At 43.3% G+C, this 20,856-nt stretch overlaps 1 protein-coding gene across 12 annotated transcripts; it reads left to right on the top strand.

The window, feature by feature from the left end:
- Positions 1-65: 65 nt before the first annotated feature.
- Positions 66-20,419, top strand: ANKRD42 (ankyrin repeat domain 42). Of its 12 annotated transcripts, XM_068658911.1 has the most exons (14): positions 90-1,199; positions 2,423-2,662; positions 2,810-2,963; positions 4,008-4,171; positions 5,754-5,861; positions 6,175-6,294; positions 6,916-7,051; positions 9,869-10,069; positions 11,099-11,224; positions 13,406-13,511; positions 14,133-14,308; positions 14,710-14,836; positions 17,086-17,227; positions 19,555-20,419. In XM_068658911.1, exons 3-14 carry the CDS (start codon positions 2,945-2,947, stop codon positions 19,648-19,650), a joined length of 1,521 nt encoding a protein of 506 aa, XP_068515012.1. In that variant the 5' UTR covers positions 90-1,199; positions 2,423-2,662; positions 2,810-2,944; the 3' UTR covers positions 19,651-20,419. The 12 variants fall into 12 exon arrangements, with proteins under 12 accessions (XP_068515827.1, XP_068515737.1, XP_068515669.1 ...); XM_068659001.1 differs by lacking the exons at positions 2,423-2,662; positions 19,555-20,419 and adding an exon at positions 17,528-18,266 and having other exon boundaries at positions 85-1,199; XM_068658828.1 differs by lacking the exon at positions 2,423-2,662.
- Positions 20,420-20,856: the final 437 nt, after the last annotated feature.

Raw genomic sequence — 20,856 nt, 5'->3', positions numbered from 1 at the left:
TGCATTTAAGGTTTTATTCACTCTGCTATGTGGGGAGTGCATACTTTTAAAGCTGCTGGGAGTAAGACACAAAACAGTAAGTGAAAGAGTAGTCCTAGTGTATTGCTCTTGTGGTGTGGATACTCAGAAGATCAGAATTAGACTTAGTGTGTGATATAAGTAGAAATAATCAGCTGTAAGTAGAAAATCAGCTGTGAATGTGCTGTTAGTTGCAATGTTCCCAGTTTTCTCACTCAGGTTTCAAGGCATAGGCTGAGACATCCTTGTGCAGTAAGAGGATTGACAGCAACTTTCTAACAAGGATAATTAAGCTCGAAATGGATTTTATTTAGATGTAATTATCAGTGCACACCTGTAAATCTGATTTGGGAATGGGCCTTCAAATGCAGAGTGCTTTTTTGGCCCCATCAAAGGAACCCAGTTTCCCTCCAGGGTATTGGATTCTTCTGGCTAATGGGGCTGAAGAACAGGACTTCTGAACTGCAGGAAAAAAAAAAAAACAAAAGAAAAAAACAAACAACTTGTACCCTGAAACATCTCAGTGCAGAGAGGTTACAAGCACAAGAATTGTGGTTAGTCAGATTATCCCACAGATAAGAGCACAAGCGGTTTGAATAGTTCTTGGTTAATACATGGATGACAGTCTGAGGATGATGATAGTGATTGGTGTGATTGGTTTGTGCCTCTCTTTGGGGAATGCCACAAAGGTGGTAAGCCAGGGCATTGGAAACAAACAAAAACCAACAACAAATAGCTCGGGATACCCTTTTCCTGCCAACCTGCCCAGCGATCCCCAGGCAGCTTTATCCCAGCTCTCACAGAGGAACCGTCCTTTACAGACGGAACATACACCTGCAGCCCAGCATCAGTTACTCCACGCTGCTGCCTCAGGCAGTCCCACACCTCCCCCTTCAGCTGCAGCCCCCTCACAGCGCCCCAGCCCCGAGGCTCCATCCCTCGGTGCCCAAAATGCCTCAGGGCCGCTGAGGTGCCATGGCCGCCGCTCCCGGCCCGCCATTTTCTTGCGGCCCGCCGGGAGCGCGGGCCCTGTGCCCATGGCAACACCGCTGCGACGGTTGGCAGAAGGGGGAGGAAGAGGAGGAGGAGGAGGAGGGCGCAACGAGTGAGGCTGCTTGTGCCGTGAGGGGCTGCCATGCCAACAGCAGCTGCGGCGCTGCCTCCTACTCCGGCTGGTGAAGGTGCTTTGCCCGCAGTTTCCCTTCCCTTCCCTTCCCTTCCCTTCCCTTCCCTTCCCTTCCCTTCCCTTCCCTTCCCTTCCCTTCCCTTCCCTTCCCTTCCCTTCCCTTCCCTTCCCTTCCCTTCCCTTCCCTTCCCTTCCCTTCCCTTCCCTTCCCTTCCCTTCCCTTCCCCCTCAGTTATTTTGCCCGAGGTGCCCCTATCTGTTAACATATCCATTTCACGTGAGGCTCATATAAAATATCAGGCTTGATCGATATTTGCCAAGCATTTGGTAAAAGGTGGCACAGCCCTGAGGTCATCCCCAAACTGGTATTTTTAACCCCCCAGCCCAATAACTGTGCCTTCGCCTACTGTGGGGCTTGGGTCCTTGTTGCCTTGAGCTACTGCTAAGAAGCGTAGCACTGGATTCTTTTTGTGTTAGAGAAATATAGGGAAAACCTAAAACTGACCCTTTTCCCCATGCTGAGTAAATTCTTTAGTGAATTTTGGTCAGGTACTGTTGCCACAATATTTACCTAACTCTACAGGGGAATTTTTCCTTAGTGAATGAGCATTTGATAACAGTTTCAATTTTAAAAAAATGCACTAAAATTATGAAAGATGTCATTCGCTGACTGAACAAATATATTTCGTACAAAATTCTTGTTAACAGCTGTTTGTCAAATTTCAATCGCAGCCTACAGCTTGCTCTTGCTGGCCTGAGTCAAGAAGCTGTGCAGCAGCATTTGGCATCCATCTCCGTGGAGCTGTAGGTCACTGATCCTTCCAGAGGGGGAAAGGAGGCAAAATTCCTTCTGCTGGGGGCTGGGAGTGTGTGTTGCTATTTGTATTACTTCTGGGAAAAAAAAAAAAAAAAAAAAAAAAAAAAAAAAAAAAAAAAAAAAAAAAAAGCTTGAACTTGTTGCACTGGAAAGTCGTGTTAAACACATTAGTACTTTGGCAAGTAGTGTAATTGACCAGATTTCCTCTGATGTAAGGCTGCCTAATTGTGCTGAAGTCTGTAACCCTCACTTGACATAATGAGAAATGACTCCCCTGTGGGAAAATTATGCCCTGGTGATATTTTCTGTTTAAAAAGAAGCAAATAAAAACAACAACAAAACAAAGAACCCGAAATGCAAAATGTAATTATTATTTAAAAACATGAACTAGATTACTTTCTGACGTCCCTTCCAACCTGAATTATTCTCTGTTTCAGTGCTGCTGCTGTTTGTTCTTACAGCATTTTGCATAGTAAGAGTCCCAGCTCCTAACGGAAGCTGCTTTGTGCAGGGCAATGATACAGCCTGTCTCTTGGGCAAGTGGGAGTGAAGTGATGATACACAGCCACAAGATCAAGAAGTGTGTGTTAATCTCCGTCTGTATTACAGCAACAGTTTAACCCCTCTTTTCTTCTCTGTGGCAACCCCAAATCTACTAGAGCACTATAATCCTGCTGCAGATTACATGAAATTAGGCACAGGTAAACTGTGAAGGCTGCTTTTCATCATATTAGCACTTTTTTTACATGTGTCAGTAGCCTTTTCACAGAGCATCTCATTGATATCTAATATTTTTGGTCAGAAAACGCTTAACAGTTTGAACTATTACCACCATTTCTTCTCTACAGGCAGGGAAACTGAGGCACTAATACCTTAAGATCAACCTTTTCCCACATGCTTGATTTGCCGAACAGTAGCCTACTTCTTCAAGACTTCTTAGAGTGTGAAATCTAATCCAAGTGTTAGTGCATTTTGCTGCTGGAATGATGACTACTCTAGAAGGTAATTAATAATTGTTTTGAGTTACTCATACACTTAGCTATCTGTTGTTCAGCCATTAGATCTACTTACATCACTTATTTCTGTTGACCAATTCAGGCAAAGTGCCAAGATGTTGCAAGGGAGTTTGGATATCTGACTCCCAGTGCTCCCAGTTATCCTGTTAATCAGTGAAAAGGCCTGAAGGAGAATACAGTTTATCCCGGTGACAGATACTTTTGTACCACGCTGCCTTTACCTAAGTTCAGAGTTTTATTCCATGCTACTGAAGTCAATGAAAATGCTACTGACTTTGGTGGGGGCAAAACTTTAGGCCAACAAAGCAACCTGTGCCAGAGCAATGCTATAGATACAGCAAGGGAACGACACGGAATGACTAACACATTGTATAAATAATTGTTTTTGTGATGTAGCAGCTTTCATTTTGACATGAGCTTGTAATGAAGCTGATTTGTGCAGCTCAGTCAAGAGCAATTACACGCTATGCTTAATTGGTAAAGGCTCTGGTGCCCTCAACACAGTATGCCATGGTATGCTGAGTCCTCAGGCAGCAGTGGGAGCACGGCCACGTGGAGCACTTGAAAAGTGATGGCTGAGAGCTTGTTCGCCCAAGAGAGAAGCCCCCCTGGTGATGCACTTGAAGATGTGATGGATGAAAGAGTTTGTGATGCCCACAATTTTGGAAGAGAGCCAGTGTTGCGGTGGACCTGCTCCAGTATTTGCATATGTAGATGGAGTAGCTCTGCTTTCCTGCTCTTGCCATGTTTCTTGTCATCTTTCTTCTGGCTCTTATTCATGGCTTCTTTTGGTCCATTTTCTGAGGCTGGAGATGACATGGCTGTTTCACATTTTTGAGTATTGCTTTGTTTCTGACAAACAGAGGCTAAGGATTCCTGCTGATACAAGGCTCACTCTCAGAAGTTACTCTGAACATGTTGGGTTGGTTCCTATAAAGCTGTCACCCTGATGATTCTTAGACTCATCACTTGTTTACTCTCTCTGAAATGTTACTGGACTGGCTAATGCCCTTTTATTATTCCTCACTAGCTGTCAAGAAGCAGCAAAAGTACACTAGTGTACACGAGGCAGTGAAAGCCGGTGATGTAGAACAACTTGCGTCAATGATAAAAAGAGGAGCTAGTATTAACGAGGTGGATTTAGTCCACGAGTTCACACCTTTGCACTGTGCTGCACACTCTGGAAGTCTGGAGGTAAAATATGATGTTGGTGTTCAGACACAGCAATGTTTTTGTGAGTTAATGTTTTCCTTCTTTAGGAGAGGCTGGACACAAAGTCGTTGGCTTTGATCAAGCTAAATTAATAATCTCTGTCTGATTTTCTCAGTAAATATATTCACTGAGAACAGAAGTACAGTTTTTAGTATCTTATTTTGCCTTTCTGAAGTCCCAGCCACAGTTTACATAGTTAACACTGCCAGATTTTACAAAATCGGCGATTTTCTTACTCTGAGAAAAGTGTGCCTTATGGCCTCCCTTCTAGATTTATGACCTTCTTTTGTTTCTGTTGTGTTTCTCCTTCTCTCAGGACACCTAGAAACTCTGCTAGGATGTATACAATGAGAAAATCCTCTAGGACATGTACACATTCTCTAGGCACGAAGGTGATTGAACCAAGTGAGAAGTGACATGAGAGCCTGTTCATTCTGTTTACCAGTGTTCTGTCCTGTGCCTCATTCTCTAGAAACAGTGCTAACACATTTTATTTTAAGAAATAAAAGCATTGAATGTTGATGCAGAAATCAGCAGGTACTTGGTACATGAACGTTTGAATTTCCAAAAGGACCGAGCTGCTGTATTCAGCACAACACTTATCTCCTTGTTACAGTCTTCTTGCATAATATTTTTGCAATCTAACTTTGAAACAGTAAGGTCATGTATAACCATATAAAAATCATGTCCCAAAGGAAAAAATGTAAAATTATTGCTAAACTCAAGAAATGCAGTTCTGTTACTGGAATGAACAGAAACTGTCAAAAAATGCTGATGATCATGCTGTCAACCCTAAAAACAGATTGCTTGCCCACCCTTTTCTACATGTGTAAATTCTGCCACTTCTCATTTGACTCTCCTACTTTGCAGTTAATGTATAAGGCTTTATTGGATTATCTGTCATCTGTTTGTTACTAAGCTCCTTGGTGGAAACAATGAAGGAACCAGAGGTGGAGCTTGGCCTAAAAGAATATATTAAATAATGATAATATATAACAAAACATTTTAACTAGTTCTCTTGCCTTTTTTTTTTATAATTTTTTAAAGCTTTCCATTGAAAGCAATAACTTGTGGTGGAAAAAGGTGAATAAAGCTAAACTAAGCTATGAAAGGATGAGAAGAGAGGTGGGATTACATGCACCCTAAGGAGCTTAATAACTGAAATGAGGCATTACATTTAGTTCATGGTGTTTTTCCTGCCAGTAATTTTAGCTGGAGTTCAAGTGAGCATGTTTGCACCATTTTTCCAATGCTTTTACCTTATGCCATGTGTATGTTCTCACGGATTACATTTTAAATCTGGAAGAGTAAAATGAAGAAGCCATTCTGTAAAACCAGTGCTAGGGTCTGAGTTAGTAGTTATTTCTACTTTTGTGCCCTTGGATGAAGCCTTGAAACTGTCTACCTCACCTGCTAGTCCATGCTCTGAGGTGTCATGTTTCCATAAAGAAGTACTCTGATGCAGTTTTGAAATATAACATCTACTGTTAACTTATAGTTAAAATGTGCCTCAGACACATAGTAAGAATAGTTAAATAACAAGATTTTGGTTTTGGTTGAGCAGTGTCTTCACTGGTTGCTCTGGCACGGAGCTGACATAACACAGGTAACTGTCAGAGGCTGGACTGCAGCTCACCTTGCGGCTATCCGAGGACAGGATGCTTGCATGCAGGTATGTGTAAATATTTACTCTCAAGCAAAAGTAAGGCAGGCTGCAGTTTGGACACAGTCATTATGAAGATCAGCTGAGAGGGCTCCTAATAGAGCTGTGAGTATCTCATCTTCACAACATTAGAGCTGGAACTGAGTTGCTGTTAAAAGCAGTGCACCTATTTGTTCCATCTGCGCAAAAAGATTTATTTTGTGTAGTGACAATGCTTTGACGTTACCCCAGAGTTACCCAGCTGATCATTTTAAGTCATCCTGCTAGGCTATGTTTGCTTTTTCAGCTTGCTTTCTGAACTTAGGCTTTGTGTTTCTTTTAGGCTTTGTTATCAAATGGAGCAAACCTAGAAGCTCGAGACGACCGTGGGTGCACCCCGGCACACTTAGCTGCAGCCCATGGGCAGTCGTACACTTTACAAACCATACTGCAAAGTGGAGCGGTGAGACTTTTACCTGCAGATTCCTAGTGCGGAGTCAAAGTCTGCTGTCCTTTTCCAACAAAACTCATTAGTTTAACTGAGATTTGGGACTGTAGGTTAATCTTTGTTGGCATATTCTTGTTGGCAGGTGTGGGAATTTATTCTTAGGTTAAACTTCTTTCTTTTTTTTTTTTTTTTTTTTTTGAATGTAAGACATGTTAGAGAAATGTTCCAAAAATCTAAAGAGAATCAATAATGTGGAACACCATTTGACAGGGGATGTCACCAAATGAAGATCAGGCACTGAGGTTGTTGTGATTTTTTGTGATTGTACAAATCCTATACAGTAAACGACATAGACTGAAAAAAATACAGATGTATATTTAAGAATAATCATCAACACATCAATAGAAGTATTTCTGAACATCTACCTTTTCTGCATATATTATTTCAATACAACCAAGAAACAGTGAAAAATACCCATCTTGGAATGGGAACTATTTATATGACATGAACTTTGAAAAATATTATTTGATTTGATGGAAATAATTTAACACAATGAACAGCTGGTTCCTGCTTATAAAATTTGTTCCGTGTCTAAGATTTGTAAGTGAATGAATTAACCTGCTGTTTTCATTTCAGAATGCAAATGTTTCAGACAGGAATGACTGGAAGCCTGTTCATTATGCTGCTTTTCATGGTCGCTTGGGGTGTTTGCAGCTTCTTGTTAGATGGGGAGCATGCATAGATGATGTGGATAACAATGGAAACCTTCCAGGTATGTCAGGATAAATCGTATACTTAATCTTTGGATTACAGTTGTTGTGATATATGATAATCTTAGCACACCTTAAGCAAAGGACACCTATCAGCGTTGGTTGGACAAGAGATACTGTTTTGATAGAACAAGGTGTAACAGTTTTAAACTGAAAGAGAGTAGGTTTAGATTAGATATAAGGAAAAAATTCTTCACTCAGACGGTGGTGAGGCACTGGCACAGGCTGCCCAGAGGAGCTGTGGATGCCCCATCCCTGGAGGTGTTCAAGGCCAGGCTGGATGGGGCTTTGGGCAACCTGGTCTGGTGGGAGGTGTCCCTGCCCATGGCAGGGGGGTGGAACTGGGTGGGCTTTAAGGTCCCTTCCAACCCAAACCATTCTGTGATGCTATGCTATAATTTGCTAGTTGGTTCCATGCAATACACATGGTTGCTCTATTTTTATAGCGATGAGGGAATTCATAAAATCCCAAGTAGCTGTCAGTTGGCACCAGCATCCTATTCAGCTCCTGCTGTTCCTTGCAAGGCTCAGAGCTAAGGGTGCTGGAACAGCTCATGTTGGGAGCAGGCTCGTTTTGAGAGGGCAGCATCCCCTGAGCATGTGGTGGAGCACGTGTGCCAGTGGAGGTCACAGGAGGGGAAGGGTAGGTGGGGCAGCAGGCAGGTCCAGCTGCTACCTGCTCTTTGTTGAATGTGTGCCAGCTGTGCCAGTGTGAGCAGATTCTGGCACGTTCATATGCAGGTTTTGGTATCCAAATGTTTCTTAACTAGGTTGGTAAAACCCTTGTTCTCATTAACCTCTGATTTCCTCATCTTGATTTCTGGAATACCAGAATTTCTATATTATCTGCAGTCTGTACTCTTTTCGTAATCATGTGCACAGTCACCTTAGCACAAAAAAATGGGCACTCTCTTCATAGTCTCTCCACCATCCCTCTGCCTAGCACACCACTGCCTCAGTCCTCTGTAAGTTGAATGCTGTTGCTCATACCCTTTGTTCCTGTTGCATCCTTTCCCTTTTAACATGTTTTCTTATGGTCAGTCATATTATTTGTTCCAAATAGCATATTTTTCCATCAATAACTTGTTTAGAGGTTTAGAGTTATCCTTTTAAATCTACTTTCAAAATCTTTTATCCTCTATTAAGCACTATTTAACCAGTAAACCAATATCTATGTTTTGTTTTTCAAACGTGGGTTTTGTTGAAGGATGTGAGGCTCTTACATCCCGGTAGGACATGTGGTGTATTGGCTCAAGCGATAAAGGTTTGTGATATTAGGCACCCTGGGGGCAGCATAGAAGGTAGCTTTGTTTGCATTTGGGAACACTTCCCTGATGTCACAATCTAGTATGGAGATATGGTGAATACCAGCACAGTTCCACTTAAATGCTCTGTATATACATGTTAGTAGAAAATTGCTTTTGTTACTCTTCTGACATTTACAGAAGCTGGTTTGTTCAGCCTTTGTTCTGTTTCATTTGATCCTCCTATCATCCAGAGGAAAGAAATTGCTTTGTAATACTCCTAATAAATGATTAACAGGAGTGTTATGCTGTACAGATTAGAGTATTTTCCTCAGCTTCTGAAACAGTCAAGTAAATTTAAATCATTTTTACATAATTCAGCTTCAAGATTAGCTGGCCAGTGCTGTAATAATTACTTGAGTATACTAAAAGGAGTTTACTGAGGTTGCAATTCCATGCTCCTAAAACTTAAGAAATGTAAGACTGCACCTTGTCATAGAATCATATTTGTATTATGGCAGAGGCTTTAATTATGTAAAAAGATACTTTTTTTTTTTTTTTTTTTGAAGAACACTGTCTCATTCAGTGCCCTGAATACTCTGCATTCTTTAATTCAACATTTTGTTTTCTAACTGTATTCAGGTTTTGGCCATGCTTCACTTATTTCTTACCAGTTAAGCCTGTTCTAAATGTAATAATAATTTAATCATAGTGTGACACCTGAATTTTTCACAGACATAGTTCTTCCACTCACTGCTTGGAGAAGAGAGAATAGTGTTAGCTTGATTTTATAACAGGTGAGATGAAACACCGAGAAGTGTGCCTGCAGATCACATACAGCAGTTAAACATTGGGCACTCAGCAACACACAGGTTAAAAGCTGTCTGTAAAAAATTCCTGTATGTGTCTTCCATAGCATCCCACTGAAACTGCAGAAAGACATGGACAGAATCCAACTCTTTTCCATTTTTGCAGAAAGCCTCAAGCTTTTTTGACTGCTTTCTGCATAGGGCATACATTTAATATGATTTCATTCCAAAAGGTGAAGTTTCATCCCTGAGATTCTTGCTTATCTGGAAGAGGATTTGTAAGAGTTGGATCAGTTTTGCACCATCTGACTAATAAACAGAAGTTAACCTTAAGATACCGTTTCTTTTCACTTTGTCACTTTTGTCCATGAGTCCACCTAGGAGAATGAAGTCAGATCAGAGCTGCTGAGCAGTGAGATTTCAGTTCATGGGGAACAGGGCACCCCAGCAGTGCACTCTCCTAGCTAGAGCTCAAAGGTCTCTTGGCAGTGTTGTGTTGTCTCCCGCCGTCAGCTCTGCCAGGGAATTTTATTTGCAGATCCCACCCTTGACAGCTTTCTTCTACCTCCTTTGCATACAGCTGGACTCTATCCTGGATAGGAGCTGAGCATCCCCTGACCAACTGGAGCTGCTCCCTCTTGTTGTGCAGTGTTGGATGGCTCAGGTGCTGGTGGAGGAGCTAGATCTAACTGGTAGCGAGAGCACTGCTTTCTTGGTAGTCAGCAGTGCTTTGCTCTAACCTACTTTGTTTTACTTTGGGCTACAGCACATCTGGCAGCAATGGAAGGACATCTGTACTGCTTTAAGTTCTTGGTCAGTAAAATGGCCAGTGTCATGGACATGCTGAAAGCCAGGAATGACCATGGAGAGACTCCAAGGGACTTGGCTGAGCGCTTCTATAAAGATAATATTCTGCAATATATTAACAGTATGGAAAAAGAGGAGGAGCATCCAGAGACACAGGAAGGTGAGTGTGGATCGAACACTAAAATGTTGTTAAAATTTATACTGTTAAAATAGGTGTCATTTCATAAAACACTTGATTCTGAAAACTTACACGAGAATTGCAACCTTCATATCATCAATGTAAGGAACAGCTACTGCTTTCAATAGTTACTGCACTTACTGATAGCTACAGTCTGGGATTCTCAATGTGATTTTATAAATATCTTAGATTTATAATAATCAAAATAAAACTTGTCGCACTGTTGCGCTATGAATACCAAGTTATGCACGTTCTTAGACTCCAGCAGAAATCCAGAATAGCTGTATAATTTTCATGAATTTTCAGATTTGCCTGCTCGGAATTCTTTACTTATACTGAATAACAGTTCAGCCTGGAAATGTTCTACTAAAATTAAGGTTACTTGTTAACCAGCAGTACTACTGCAGTCAGAACTGCCAAAAGATGCAAGTGTGGCAAGCTTCATAAGGACAACATTCCACAGAGCACAGATATAAGAACTGCTCCTTCACCTTTCTACTTTTTCCAGGCACTTATTTTCCTTATCCACTAGTCTTTTGTCATTATACTTATATATATATATATATATATATATTTTTTTTTTTTTTCAATACTCTCTCTCTCTCTCTAAATATAACTGGAAAAATCCAACTTTCTTTATGAGTAGTTTTTTTTACCAAGAAATAAACTAGTTTATATATTTGGTTAGACTGTGGAATTCAAAATAGGCATATGACTCTAGTTACCACCAGTAATAGAACAGTAACTGTGAAACAAAGGTATTCCAGGTCTTTGAAATTCATCTCCAAGCTGTATAAGATGCCTGTAGCCATAACCGAGACATGTTTAGTCAAGTCTGTGATGAACAGTGCTAGTAATGCAGCTGTGTTTTAACTGATTAAAGATGCGTTAACCTGCCTATGAAATTTCCATGAATAAGTTGTTATGAGAGAAGTAAGCTGTATGAGACAAATATGAACATGTTTAGAGGAATTACTGGTATCTGTTTGGAAACACGTGTTTCGTTTTCAGTTTTAGCTTTCCCAGCCCATAGCGCTGCTTTCAAAGGGGACATTTTGGTACTTAGAAGATTAGTGAAAACTGGAGTAGTCAATATTAATGAGCGGGATGATAAGGGATCCACTCTCATGCACAAAGGTCAGTAATTATGATTTGTGTTTCAGCTTGTTACCGTTCGTTGCTGGCTTGTTTACTTAGTTTTTCAAGTGGCTGCTCATCAGATAAACTTAATGAAAAACAGTGTCTCATTTCCTGAGGGCTTGAAAGGGCAGCCTGAAAAACATATTTTGTGATGCATGTATGTGTAGGTGTCACTTTTAAAACAAGCTGAAGTCAATACAGAAAATTTATACATGCATGAAAAAGAAAACAGCATCTAAACTGAAATTTATTATTTTTTTAATCAGGTGAGATGTCAGTTTTAGAAACATGGGCTAGTCGTTCATAACAGTGATCTGTGTTATGGTCTGGGCCATTATTTGGTGAACATATTGCTACCATGGAGATGTGTTATAAAAAACACAACAAAGTAATTTGCTATACGCTGTGGAGGAAGCTTAACTTCTTGTATCTAACACCTTGATTTGCAGTGGAGTGCTAGCACTACAGAAGAACAGTCCTCTTGTGTCTGGGGTTTTCTTAGTAATGCCTGAAAGATGAATCACAGAGTTGTAGGGGTTGGAAGGGACCTCAAGAGATCAGTGGGTCCAACCCCCCTGCCAAAGCAGGTTCCCTAGAGCAGGCTGCCCAGATAGTCATCCAGATGGGACTTTAATATCTCCAGAGAAGGAGACTCCACAACCTCCCTGGGAAGCCTGTTTCAGTGCTCCGTCACCCTCACCGTGAAGAAGTCCTTTCACATGTTAGTGCGGAACTTCCTGGGCTCCATTTTGTGGCCATTGCCCCTTGTCCTGTCCCCAAAAAACACTGAAAAGAGGATGGCCAAATCCCTCTGTCTCCCACACCTCAGGTATTTATACACATTGATAAGATCCCCTCTCAGTCTTGTCTTCTCAAGGCTGAACAGACCCAGGTCTCTCAGCCTTTCTTCATAGGATGCTCCAGGCCCCATATCATCTTTGTGGCCCTCCACTGGACTCTTTCCAGGTGATCCCTGTCTTTTTTGTACCGGGGAGCCCAGAACTGGACCCAGTACTCCAGGTGAGGCCTGACCAGGGCAGAGTAGAGGGGGAGGATCACCTCCCTTGACCTGCTGGCCACGCTCCTTTTTATGAATGCCAGGATCCCATTGGCCTCCTTGGCCACCAGAGCACATTTCTGGCTCATGGTCAACCTGTCCCATGAAATGGGAGAGAAAAAATAGTGGGAAGTATTCTTGTAATACACTTTTAACACTATTTTCTACAATTCTTTTTGATTAGATAACAATAGATTTTTTAAAAAGATAACTGAAGTTCCCGTTATAAAAAAATATATGAAGGGATTTTAAAAGTGTTTTCTACATTCCTTCCTACTCCTTTTCGTGGAATGTTGCTACTTGTTTCGTCCAATCTTTACATGCAGTGTTGATGAAATGTTGAGGGAAAATTTATGGCTGATTGTCTTTGCATTTCCTTATTTTTTATATATGAAAACAAACATGACAATTATCCAAATGGGTTGCTGTGACAGACAGAATTATTCTTCCCTGAGAAAAAGGGCTGGCTGTTTTCAGCCAGATATGCCAAATACCATCCTGTGAGACATCGTTCCTGGGGACCACACGGCATGGGCAGTAGCTGTGCTAGATCACACAACTAGGCAAAGCCGTTGCGTTGGGCTGCAGCTGAGAGGCATTGCCTTAAGGATGTGGCCCAAAAAGTGTGCCTGTAGCTCCAGCACAAAGCTCCTGTTTCTCTTGTTCTGTGTGAGCCAGCACTGTATGCCATGGATTGGTCCAATCGACCCTGTGTGAGGTGTGGGAGCCCAGAGCCAGGAAAAGATGACAGCACTTTGCTGCAAATGGGTGAGATGCAGACCTCAAAGCAAGAGCATGCGAGGCAGCAGGTATTTGTGTGTCTTGTGCTCAATGCCTGAGACTGCGCAAGTTTAGTTTAGCTCCTCTCCAGCAAGAGTTGCAAGTAAATTTCCAGGACTAGGGGCAGGCACAAAAACACATTGCAGAATCTTCCCTAAAAATGGGCATGCCCATATGACTTGATCATCTAGAAATGCAGGCTTCTCTGAAACAGCATCTCACCTGTGGGGTCTTAATCAACCCACCCTCTGGCACATTGAACTGTGTCAAGAGGGGGATGTATGAGGTTTGAAACACTTCAGCTGAATACAACTGACTTGTGTGCACCTTCCTTTCCCCAGCTGCTGAACAGGGGCACGTCCATTGCTTACAGTGGTTGCTTGAAAGGGGAGCTGACTGTTACATTACAGATGATGCTGGAGAGACTCCAAAGGATGTGGCCAAGAGGTAGCAATACATATCATGTAGCGCAGTCATTTATTTGCTTACTATTTATATATCAATCTCAAGTCAGCTTAGTTGTAATTACTTCTGATTTTCAGTGATGGAGGGAGGAAAAGGTCAAGTCCGTGAATTCCAGTTCTGAGTAACAAGCAAAGCAGTACTGTAGCTGTAAAAGGATTTATGTTTACCTTGTTTTTTCTGAACGTGGCAAGACATAAAGGATGAAAAGTAACTGATTTGCAAAAGGAAGGTCGTAAGCCTGTATGCTCCAACTGCACAAAGTAAATGAGAACTAGAGAAAGCTGTCTGATTTTTTGCATTAATAAAAATAATGCAGTTGCTGATGAGATTCAGTTAAGAAATCCTACACAGGAAAAGATCTCTCTGATGTGGGAGTCATTGCCATAGGATTTCAGTGAGGCAGAGCTCATGCTGGGAGAATACTGCAGAAAGCAGATCAGCTGCTCGTAGTTTGTGTACCAATGCTTCCTGTAACCCTGAAACTCCCTCTTGTAAATGGGAACATGAAGAGTTTCAGAGAGTTTCCATCATATGTGGGGAGCATGGCTATGCTTTTACAGATTACGGGGATGTATCAGTGTAGGTTAACTGTTCTCTCTGCAGATTTGCCCAGCTGGCAGCTGTGGAACTTTTGACACAAAGAACTGGAGACAGTAACTCCAGTGATGAAGAGCTAGATGCAAACAATGCAAAATTTTTTGAAAGACATGGTGTGGAAGGGAGTACGGATAGCAAAGAAGATTTAATCCTGAACAAAGCAGAGAAAAGGAACGCACGCAGTAAGCATTTTCATCACTCCTTATTCAAAAAGGTAGTCTCGAGACATTCTGTTCCTACTTGCACAGTTTCTGCTAACTGATGCGACTTTGTTGCAGGATGAGTTTGGTGACAGGGTATCTGTACTGATGAGTATTCAAACAAATTGTGGAAAATTAGGAAGCATAGTGCAGGACAGTCAGAACGTATCTGTTCCAGTGTTTTAATCTGTGTTGGTGAAACTGCATTGTATTGCTCCTTGTTTCTGGGAGCTGTCTGTTGTGTGGGTGTCAGATACATCTCAGTATCTGCTGAGCAGTGTGATTTCTGTCTTTGTGAGACTTTTCCAGACTATTGGATTTCAGCATGACTGTCTTCAGTTCTCTCTGTGCATTTTACCTACCTGGAGGTCTCTGTCTTACAGTAAGGGCCTATCGCAAGATTCAAGAACTTCAGCATCTTCTAGAAATTGCCTACAGCAACTACAGACAACTGGGAGGAATAACGGAGGAGGAGAAGAAGATGAAAAAAGAACAAAGGGATGTTGAGAAGTAAGGTTAACTTCCTCTGGTAATGTTTAACTCAGCAAGGCCCATTTTAAAGCCTTCTTTAAGGCTACCTTACACTCAAATTGCTTTGGCCATTTTGTCTTTTCCACTTACCAACTTTAGCCAGGCCAAAAAGAAAAGGACTTCAGTGATTTTCCTGGCCATTTCTGGACTTCTGTGACCAGGATCAGCCTTACAGTACAACACAAATTATTATGTGTATGTACTTCTTTTACTTGTGCAGGGCTACCTGTTCTGCCTTCAGGTTTTCCTGCAGTGTATGTGCAGTAGTCTCTACATAAATCCTGACTATGCTTTTTTTTTTTTTTTTTTTTTTTAAAGGATGCTGAATACATGTATGCACTTTAATAAGTCTGAATAGAAGCATTAGTCTTAGCATGGCTTGCATGGAAGTGCATATACAGGAGGAGTTATTTAATGACCTGTTATATTTCTTTGTCAAGAGCAGTGTATTTCTGTGCTCATGAAGACATTAGGTCATTTTCAGACCACAAAAATAGAAATCTCAGCAAACCTCCCTTTGCATGTGAAGCACTTTACATAGTTTCTGCCTAATTCTCAGGGTCTCCATTAAATAAAAGGTTTCTGTTAGATGAGTTAGATGTTTAGATGGGCAGACTGTCTAAGTTTTAAAGAAATGCCTCTATTTCTCTTAAAGATTCAGACCTCAAACAAGAAAGCAACATCCTGTCCCTATTCTATCTGTCAAACCTTTGGTTGCATTTTGTTCTTAATTCTTGTAGACAAGCGTGTCCATGTCCACGTTTGGGCCACTGCAAACCAAACGTGTTACTAGAGCAACATGTTTGCAGCACTGGAAAAGTCACTGTTGACTAACAGCAGAAATGAGAGCTCATTTTGGATACAGCAGCTACTGAAAAGCTGGCAGTGCCTGTTAGAGGGCTCTTGTAAGGGATTTTGCTTTCCATGGCATGTGGGGCTAAACTAGTAAAACAGTAATTGTGAGGGTCTCTGAGGGATGTCATCTGTGGAGGCTAGAGAGCATCCCTAGATCCTGTCTGGCCTTTTGAAACCGAAATACTGCTCCTCAGGATACTGACAGACACCTGTGTATAAACCCCAAGATGCTTGTGTCATATGCTAGAAAACCTCATTATTTAAAAATATTTATCAACAGCATCATTTTACTAGATGAAAAGCAGGAATTGCCACTTGGGAAGGTTGCTCTTTCAGATTTTGCTGTTAGAGGCCTGATGGGAGCTGCTGTGCAGGGCCAGGCTGCATAGCATGGAAACAAATGCCACCGCATGTGTGCCACACCGTGCTGGAGCTGTGCCCCACAAATCCGGAGTGTGCAAGAAGTCACCTTGTTCCCCCAGGCACTGAGTTCCCTGCAAAAGCACAGGTCATTCTTTTAGTGTCAGTAAGGCTGACACAGGCCGGTCGCTTTGGACTGTGAGTCAGGAATGTTTTGGTCTGGGCAATGCAGTAGCTCTTCTGTCAGCTTTTTTTCCTGCCCTGCTATTTGAATCCACATGGCAGACATCTCCCTTTTCCTTTAACCACTATTCTGTCTTTGTAGCTGTGCTAACTCATGCTACAGATGAGAGCCAGCTCAACTCCACATGACTCAGCTGTTGAGGTCAATTGTTGTTATAAGAATATATCTGAATTATGTCTCAGCTAACCAGTTCCAGGAATCTCAGTTAATTTAGTAGCCACTGTGGGGGTGACTGATGAGGACTTGTGCAACTGTTTATCAGCCAGTGCTTCCGCTTTCCTTTAGTCGGTGCCATGCAGGCTGTCATTTGATCATTCCTCATCTGTGGTTAACCCAATCACTTTAGGAAGGATGTGGAGGAACCAGCCATAAATGAAGAAACTGCCCCTGGCCTGTCCAGAAAACCAGTTTTATGCCTGTTCTCTGTTTCCTGCCAACTCTTCTACCTCTTGGGCATTTCTCCCTCTTCAGCAGCTGGAGAAAGACCTGGGTTGCAGCCTGCTCAAAACCCTGGAGCTGGCTCAATGTGTGGGAAAACGTCGCCATCTCGCGGTGGAGATGGTCATGCGCTGAGCACAGCTGATTTGTGGAGAAAGAAAAACAGTACATTCTGAAGCTTTTGCAAAGGGTCTTAAGCCAGGAGCACACTGGAACTGCAGTTTTCTGCTGTGACTAACCTGCTCCTGAAAAAAAAAAAGCCAACACGTGGAGTAGCCAGGACATGCTTGGATGTGCTTTATGCTCCGTTTGTCTCCTTTGCTTTTGGCAGGGCTGTGAAGGAGCTGGAGGCTCAGCTGGAATTCGAGCGAGTCAGGCGGGAGAAGCTGGAGAGCCAGCTGGATGACTACCGTGCTGAGATAAGCCACCTGAGAGAGAGACTGGAGGAAACCTGCAAGCCACCTGCAGCCCTGGTGCGTGCCACCCGAACGGCCCCTTTCCCAGAGTGTGGGACAGAGACTTGTCCCACTGCTTGTGCACATCCATTCTTGCTAAGATTCCACAGCATGGTGCTAGGAAATACCAGAGTAAATGTGTCAGCAGCTTTCAGCTTGGGACACTGAGGGAAGCAGCAGCCTTTGCTGCATCCTGACAGTGTCTCTGCTCTGAAAAGATAGCAGTTTCTCCTTGTGCCCTGGCAGAGAAGCATCTGTATTCTTTCAGGATAGCTCTTCTCCTTGTCATTAGGTTTGTTTTCCTTCCTTTTACTCCAGACTGGCAAGTGAATGGGCAGAGTGCTGTACTGCTGTGTGCAATGACTGATTTCAGCAAGTGGTCTCGTGTCATCTTAATTACCAAGTCCACTGACAGCAAAGCAGATACTGGCATGAACGATTGGTTGACTTAGCAGGCAAAGACAGAAAACGTATAGACACATTTTTCATCACATCTGAGGACAGATCAGAAGTTCACATGCTAAGTTTGGGGACAGGAGAGCTGGCTTTTCAGGTCTCCCTCTGCCACATATAATCTCCCACAAGACAATGTGATAAGTCAATGTCCTGTTTCTCAGATCTTTGCCATGCAGTCCAGCCTTTGGTGAGGCACCTGGGCTCCTGCTGCTACGGCAGGTGGGAAGCGGTGTGCAGTGACACTGCTGGGTTGTCCAAAGATAGAGCCAGTGTGAAAGGTGCACGGCCTGGCTGTTCAATGCTGTTCTTGGACCTTTGTTTACCGGCTGTTTTGGCCATTGCACTGCCTTGGCCATGCAACTGGTTGCTGGTCCTGCTATAACCAGTCTAAAAGTCAGCTGAGGAGTTACTGACAACATGGGGCACTTGGATTTAGGGCCTTCCTCTGCCAAAGAGGGGCCTGAAGATGCGTCCCCAGGGGCTGCTTCAGCCAGCACAGTGTCAGCTCTACTGAGATGGTGCCATAGTCACCCCCCCTGCTTATGGTTGTGTGGCCACTGTAACTCAATATTCACAGATCCAGAGGGAGGGAGGGAGGGAAAACAGGTGTACAGGCTGTTGGGGCAGTCATATGGGATGGGGAAGCTGGTCTGTGCTTCACATGGAACATTTACTTATTTCTTGGAGGAGAAATTGGGTTGCTGGATAAGCACTGATATCTTCAGCCAGGTTTGGATGACAGCCTGGTATTTGGAGCATCTCTACTGGGCAAGGGTCCTTTTCCAAGCGTGATGGGAAAAAATGCTTAGTGAGTGCATTGGGCAGGAAACAGGCAGCTAGAGCTCAGTTTTCCGACTGTTTAAGCCACGTGTGGGTTTAGCCTTCGCTTGAGTAGTTAAATGTGGACTGTGGGACCCTTTGGCTGTACCAAGTCTCCTACTGGATGGCCAGTACAAATGGTGCTTTTGCAGATACCATCCTTCCAGCATGGCCTGCTTACCATCTGCTGAGTCAAATGGCTTTAAAGGACACTGAGACATTTCTAAGAAATTATGAATTGCTTCCAAAAATACCTTTTTTGTTGTTGTTGTTGTTGTTGCTTTGAGGGCTTCTGAGCCACAGAGCAGTCAGGGAATTGCTGTTGTTTTCTTGCAGCTTTCCCTTGGAACTTGCATTACACAGCTTGTTCCATCTCTGTCTACCCCATTCCATGGTTTCTTCCTCCTGCCCTCCCTTGCAGGACTGTTTCTGCACCCCTCCTGCGTACAGTTTCCCCTCTCTGTTACCTGTCCCTGTTTTCCTTGCCACCACATACACACTGTGAAGCTCCCACAGCTGTTTGCTTTCTGTTATGTCCTCAGAGCTGAGCAATTCCCTGCTGCTGCCACCCTCTGGCTGGCCAAGTGCTTTCTCCTTTTGAAAAAAAAAAAAAAAGTCACTTTCTGCTTCCACAGCACACTGTAGGATGTTACCCATTCTACTCACCTGGCAGGTTTAAAAATCTGAGATAACTACGACATAGTGCCCTCATTCCTACGGTGGAGGAGTGGCTGTAGGTAGTTTGCTACCAGTAGCAGTCTGGGAAAGCCCCACTGGCCGTTAATGGTGATCAATCAGATTGACACGTGATTACGTGTCAATAGCTGAGGCAGGAGGCAACTTCTACTGAGGCAGATTTTCAAAAACTGCTGTGACTGCTGTAACCAAGGGACCTTCACATTTTGCCTTGCTGTGACTGCTATCTCATGCCCTGCCACTATATTCTACCCCGGCTTCAGCACAAATACAGTATTCTGTGGTTATTAAAGCCATGGATTTCTAAAGCCTGTCTTGGGAGGTAGCAAGTTTCAGTGATGGCTGTTTAATGGCTGTAACATCCTTTGTTTCAGAAAACTGAAACTATCTCCAATCCTCACAAAGAGAAAAAGAAAGTAAAGAAGAAACCAGCCTGCAACTCTGGCAGAGTGTTTGTGAGACCACGCTGAGGACTGAACATCAGACAAGGGGCTGGAAGACCTGAGGAGGTAGTGGCAATATTTTACACTGTGCAGTGTTTGCGAAGCCCAGTTCCACAGATGTGCTGTGGTTCACTGAATTTCATTAAATACTCTCCTAGTTTTCTGGCATAGAATATACTGTTAGATCACTGCAACAGCATAAAAACCAAACCAAAACAACAAAAATAAAAAAATTAAAAAATAAAAAAACCCCACACTGTCAGACTTCTGTTCCTGTCCAGGTAGTAGTTAAGAGTTTTACAAACTGTAGCATTTGAGAGAAAACTGCAGCCATGTCATGCGACCTCAGTCAGACGCAGCAGCCATGTCATGAGAGAAAACTGCAGCCATGTCATGGGACCTCAGTCAGAGGCAGCAACATGGTCCTGAAGCAGTGTCTGGGGCAAGTACTTGCTGAACTGCGGGGACAGGTGCCAGGCCCCTCACTTTCCACCTTCAAGCCGTTCCTAAATAAGCCCTGAAGCTATTCCTTTGTGAGGTGCCAGATAAACTGCAGCGGTGGGCCCCTGACTCTAAATCAAGGCTGAGGATGTCACTAGGTTACAGGGCATGTTGTGGTTAGAAATAGCAATCCTGACATCCCTGCCTAAAAAAACATTTAATGGCTTTACATATAATACAGATTTTTTTCTCTTATCTGCATGCTATTGTGAAGTTATTTTCCTCTGGAGCTCCCACCATGCATTAACATTTTGGCTGTCTCTGTTCCAATAAATCTTTGTATGATAGACGGTAATTTGCTAGTGCCTCGCCATTTGCCGAGGCGATCGGCTCCGGGGCAGACGCGTTCTGCAGCGGAGCGGGGGATCGGGCCAGGCAGGGCTAACTTTCGGGCATCGAGCCGACTTCAGGGAGCCGCCAGGACCCGGCAGCCCTCGTGAGGGAGGCTGACGAGGCGAAGGCGGAGCCAAAAGCAGCCCCTAGGGAGCGCGGCGAACAGGGCGGGCAAACAGGGCGTGGCGCGGCAGAGGGGAGTGGCGCGGCAGTTAGCGCAGGCAGGGCGAGCAGGAAGGGCGGAGAGCAACGCCCTGCCCACACGAACACCTGTTAACGACAGCCGTTAGCTAGGTGATAATGGTCTCCACCAGGCACGGTGCGCTCTCCAGGAGGTCGGTACACACCCAGACCGACTGCCCGTTAAAGAATGCAGCGGTTCAGGTCACCGGATGCAGG

Source organism: Anas acuta, chromosome 1 (assembly GCF_963932015.1).
Source record: "Anas acuta chromosome 1, bAnaAcu1.1, whole genome shotgun sequence".
Classification (NCBI taxonomy): Eukaryota; Metazoa; Chordata; class Aves; order Anseriformes; family Anatidae; genus Anas; species Anas acuta.
This window is presented reverse-complemented; position numbering and strand designations above follow the sequence as displayed.

Coding starts and splice junctions, on each gene's coding strand:
- ANKRD42 (XM_068658828.1), top strand. Junction 4,172..5,753: donor CACACTCTGGAAGTCTGGAG/GTAAAATATGAT, acceptor TTGGTTGAGCAG/TGTCTTCACTGGTTGCTCTG. Junction 10,070..11,098: donor GCATCCAGAGACACAGGAAG/GTGAGTGTGGAT, acceptor TTTCGTTTTCAG/TTTTAGCTTTCCCAGCCCAT.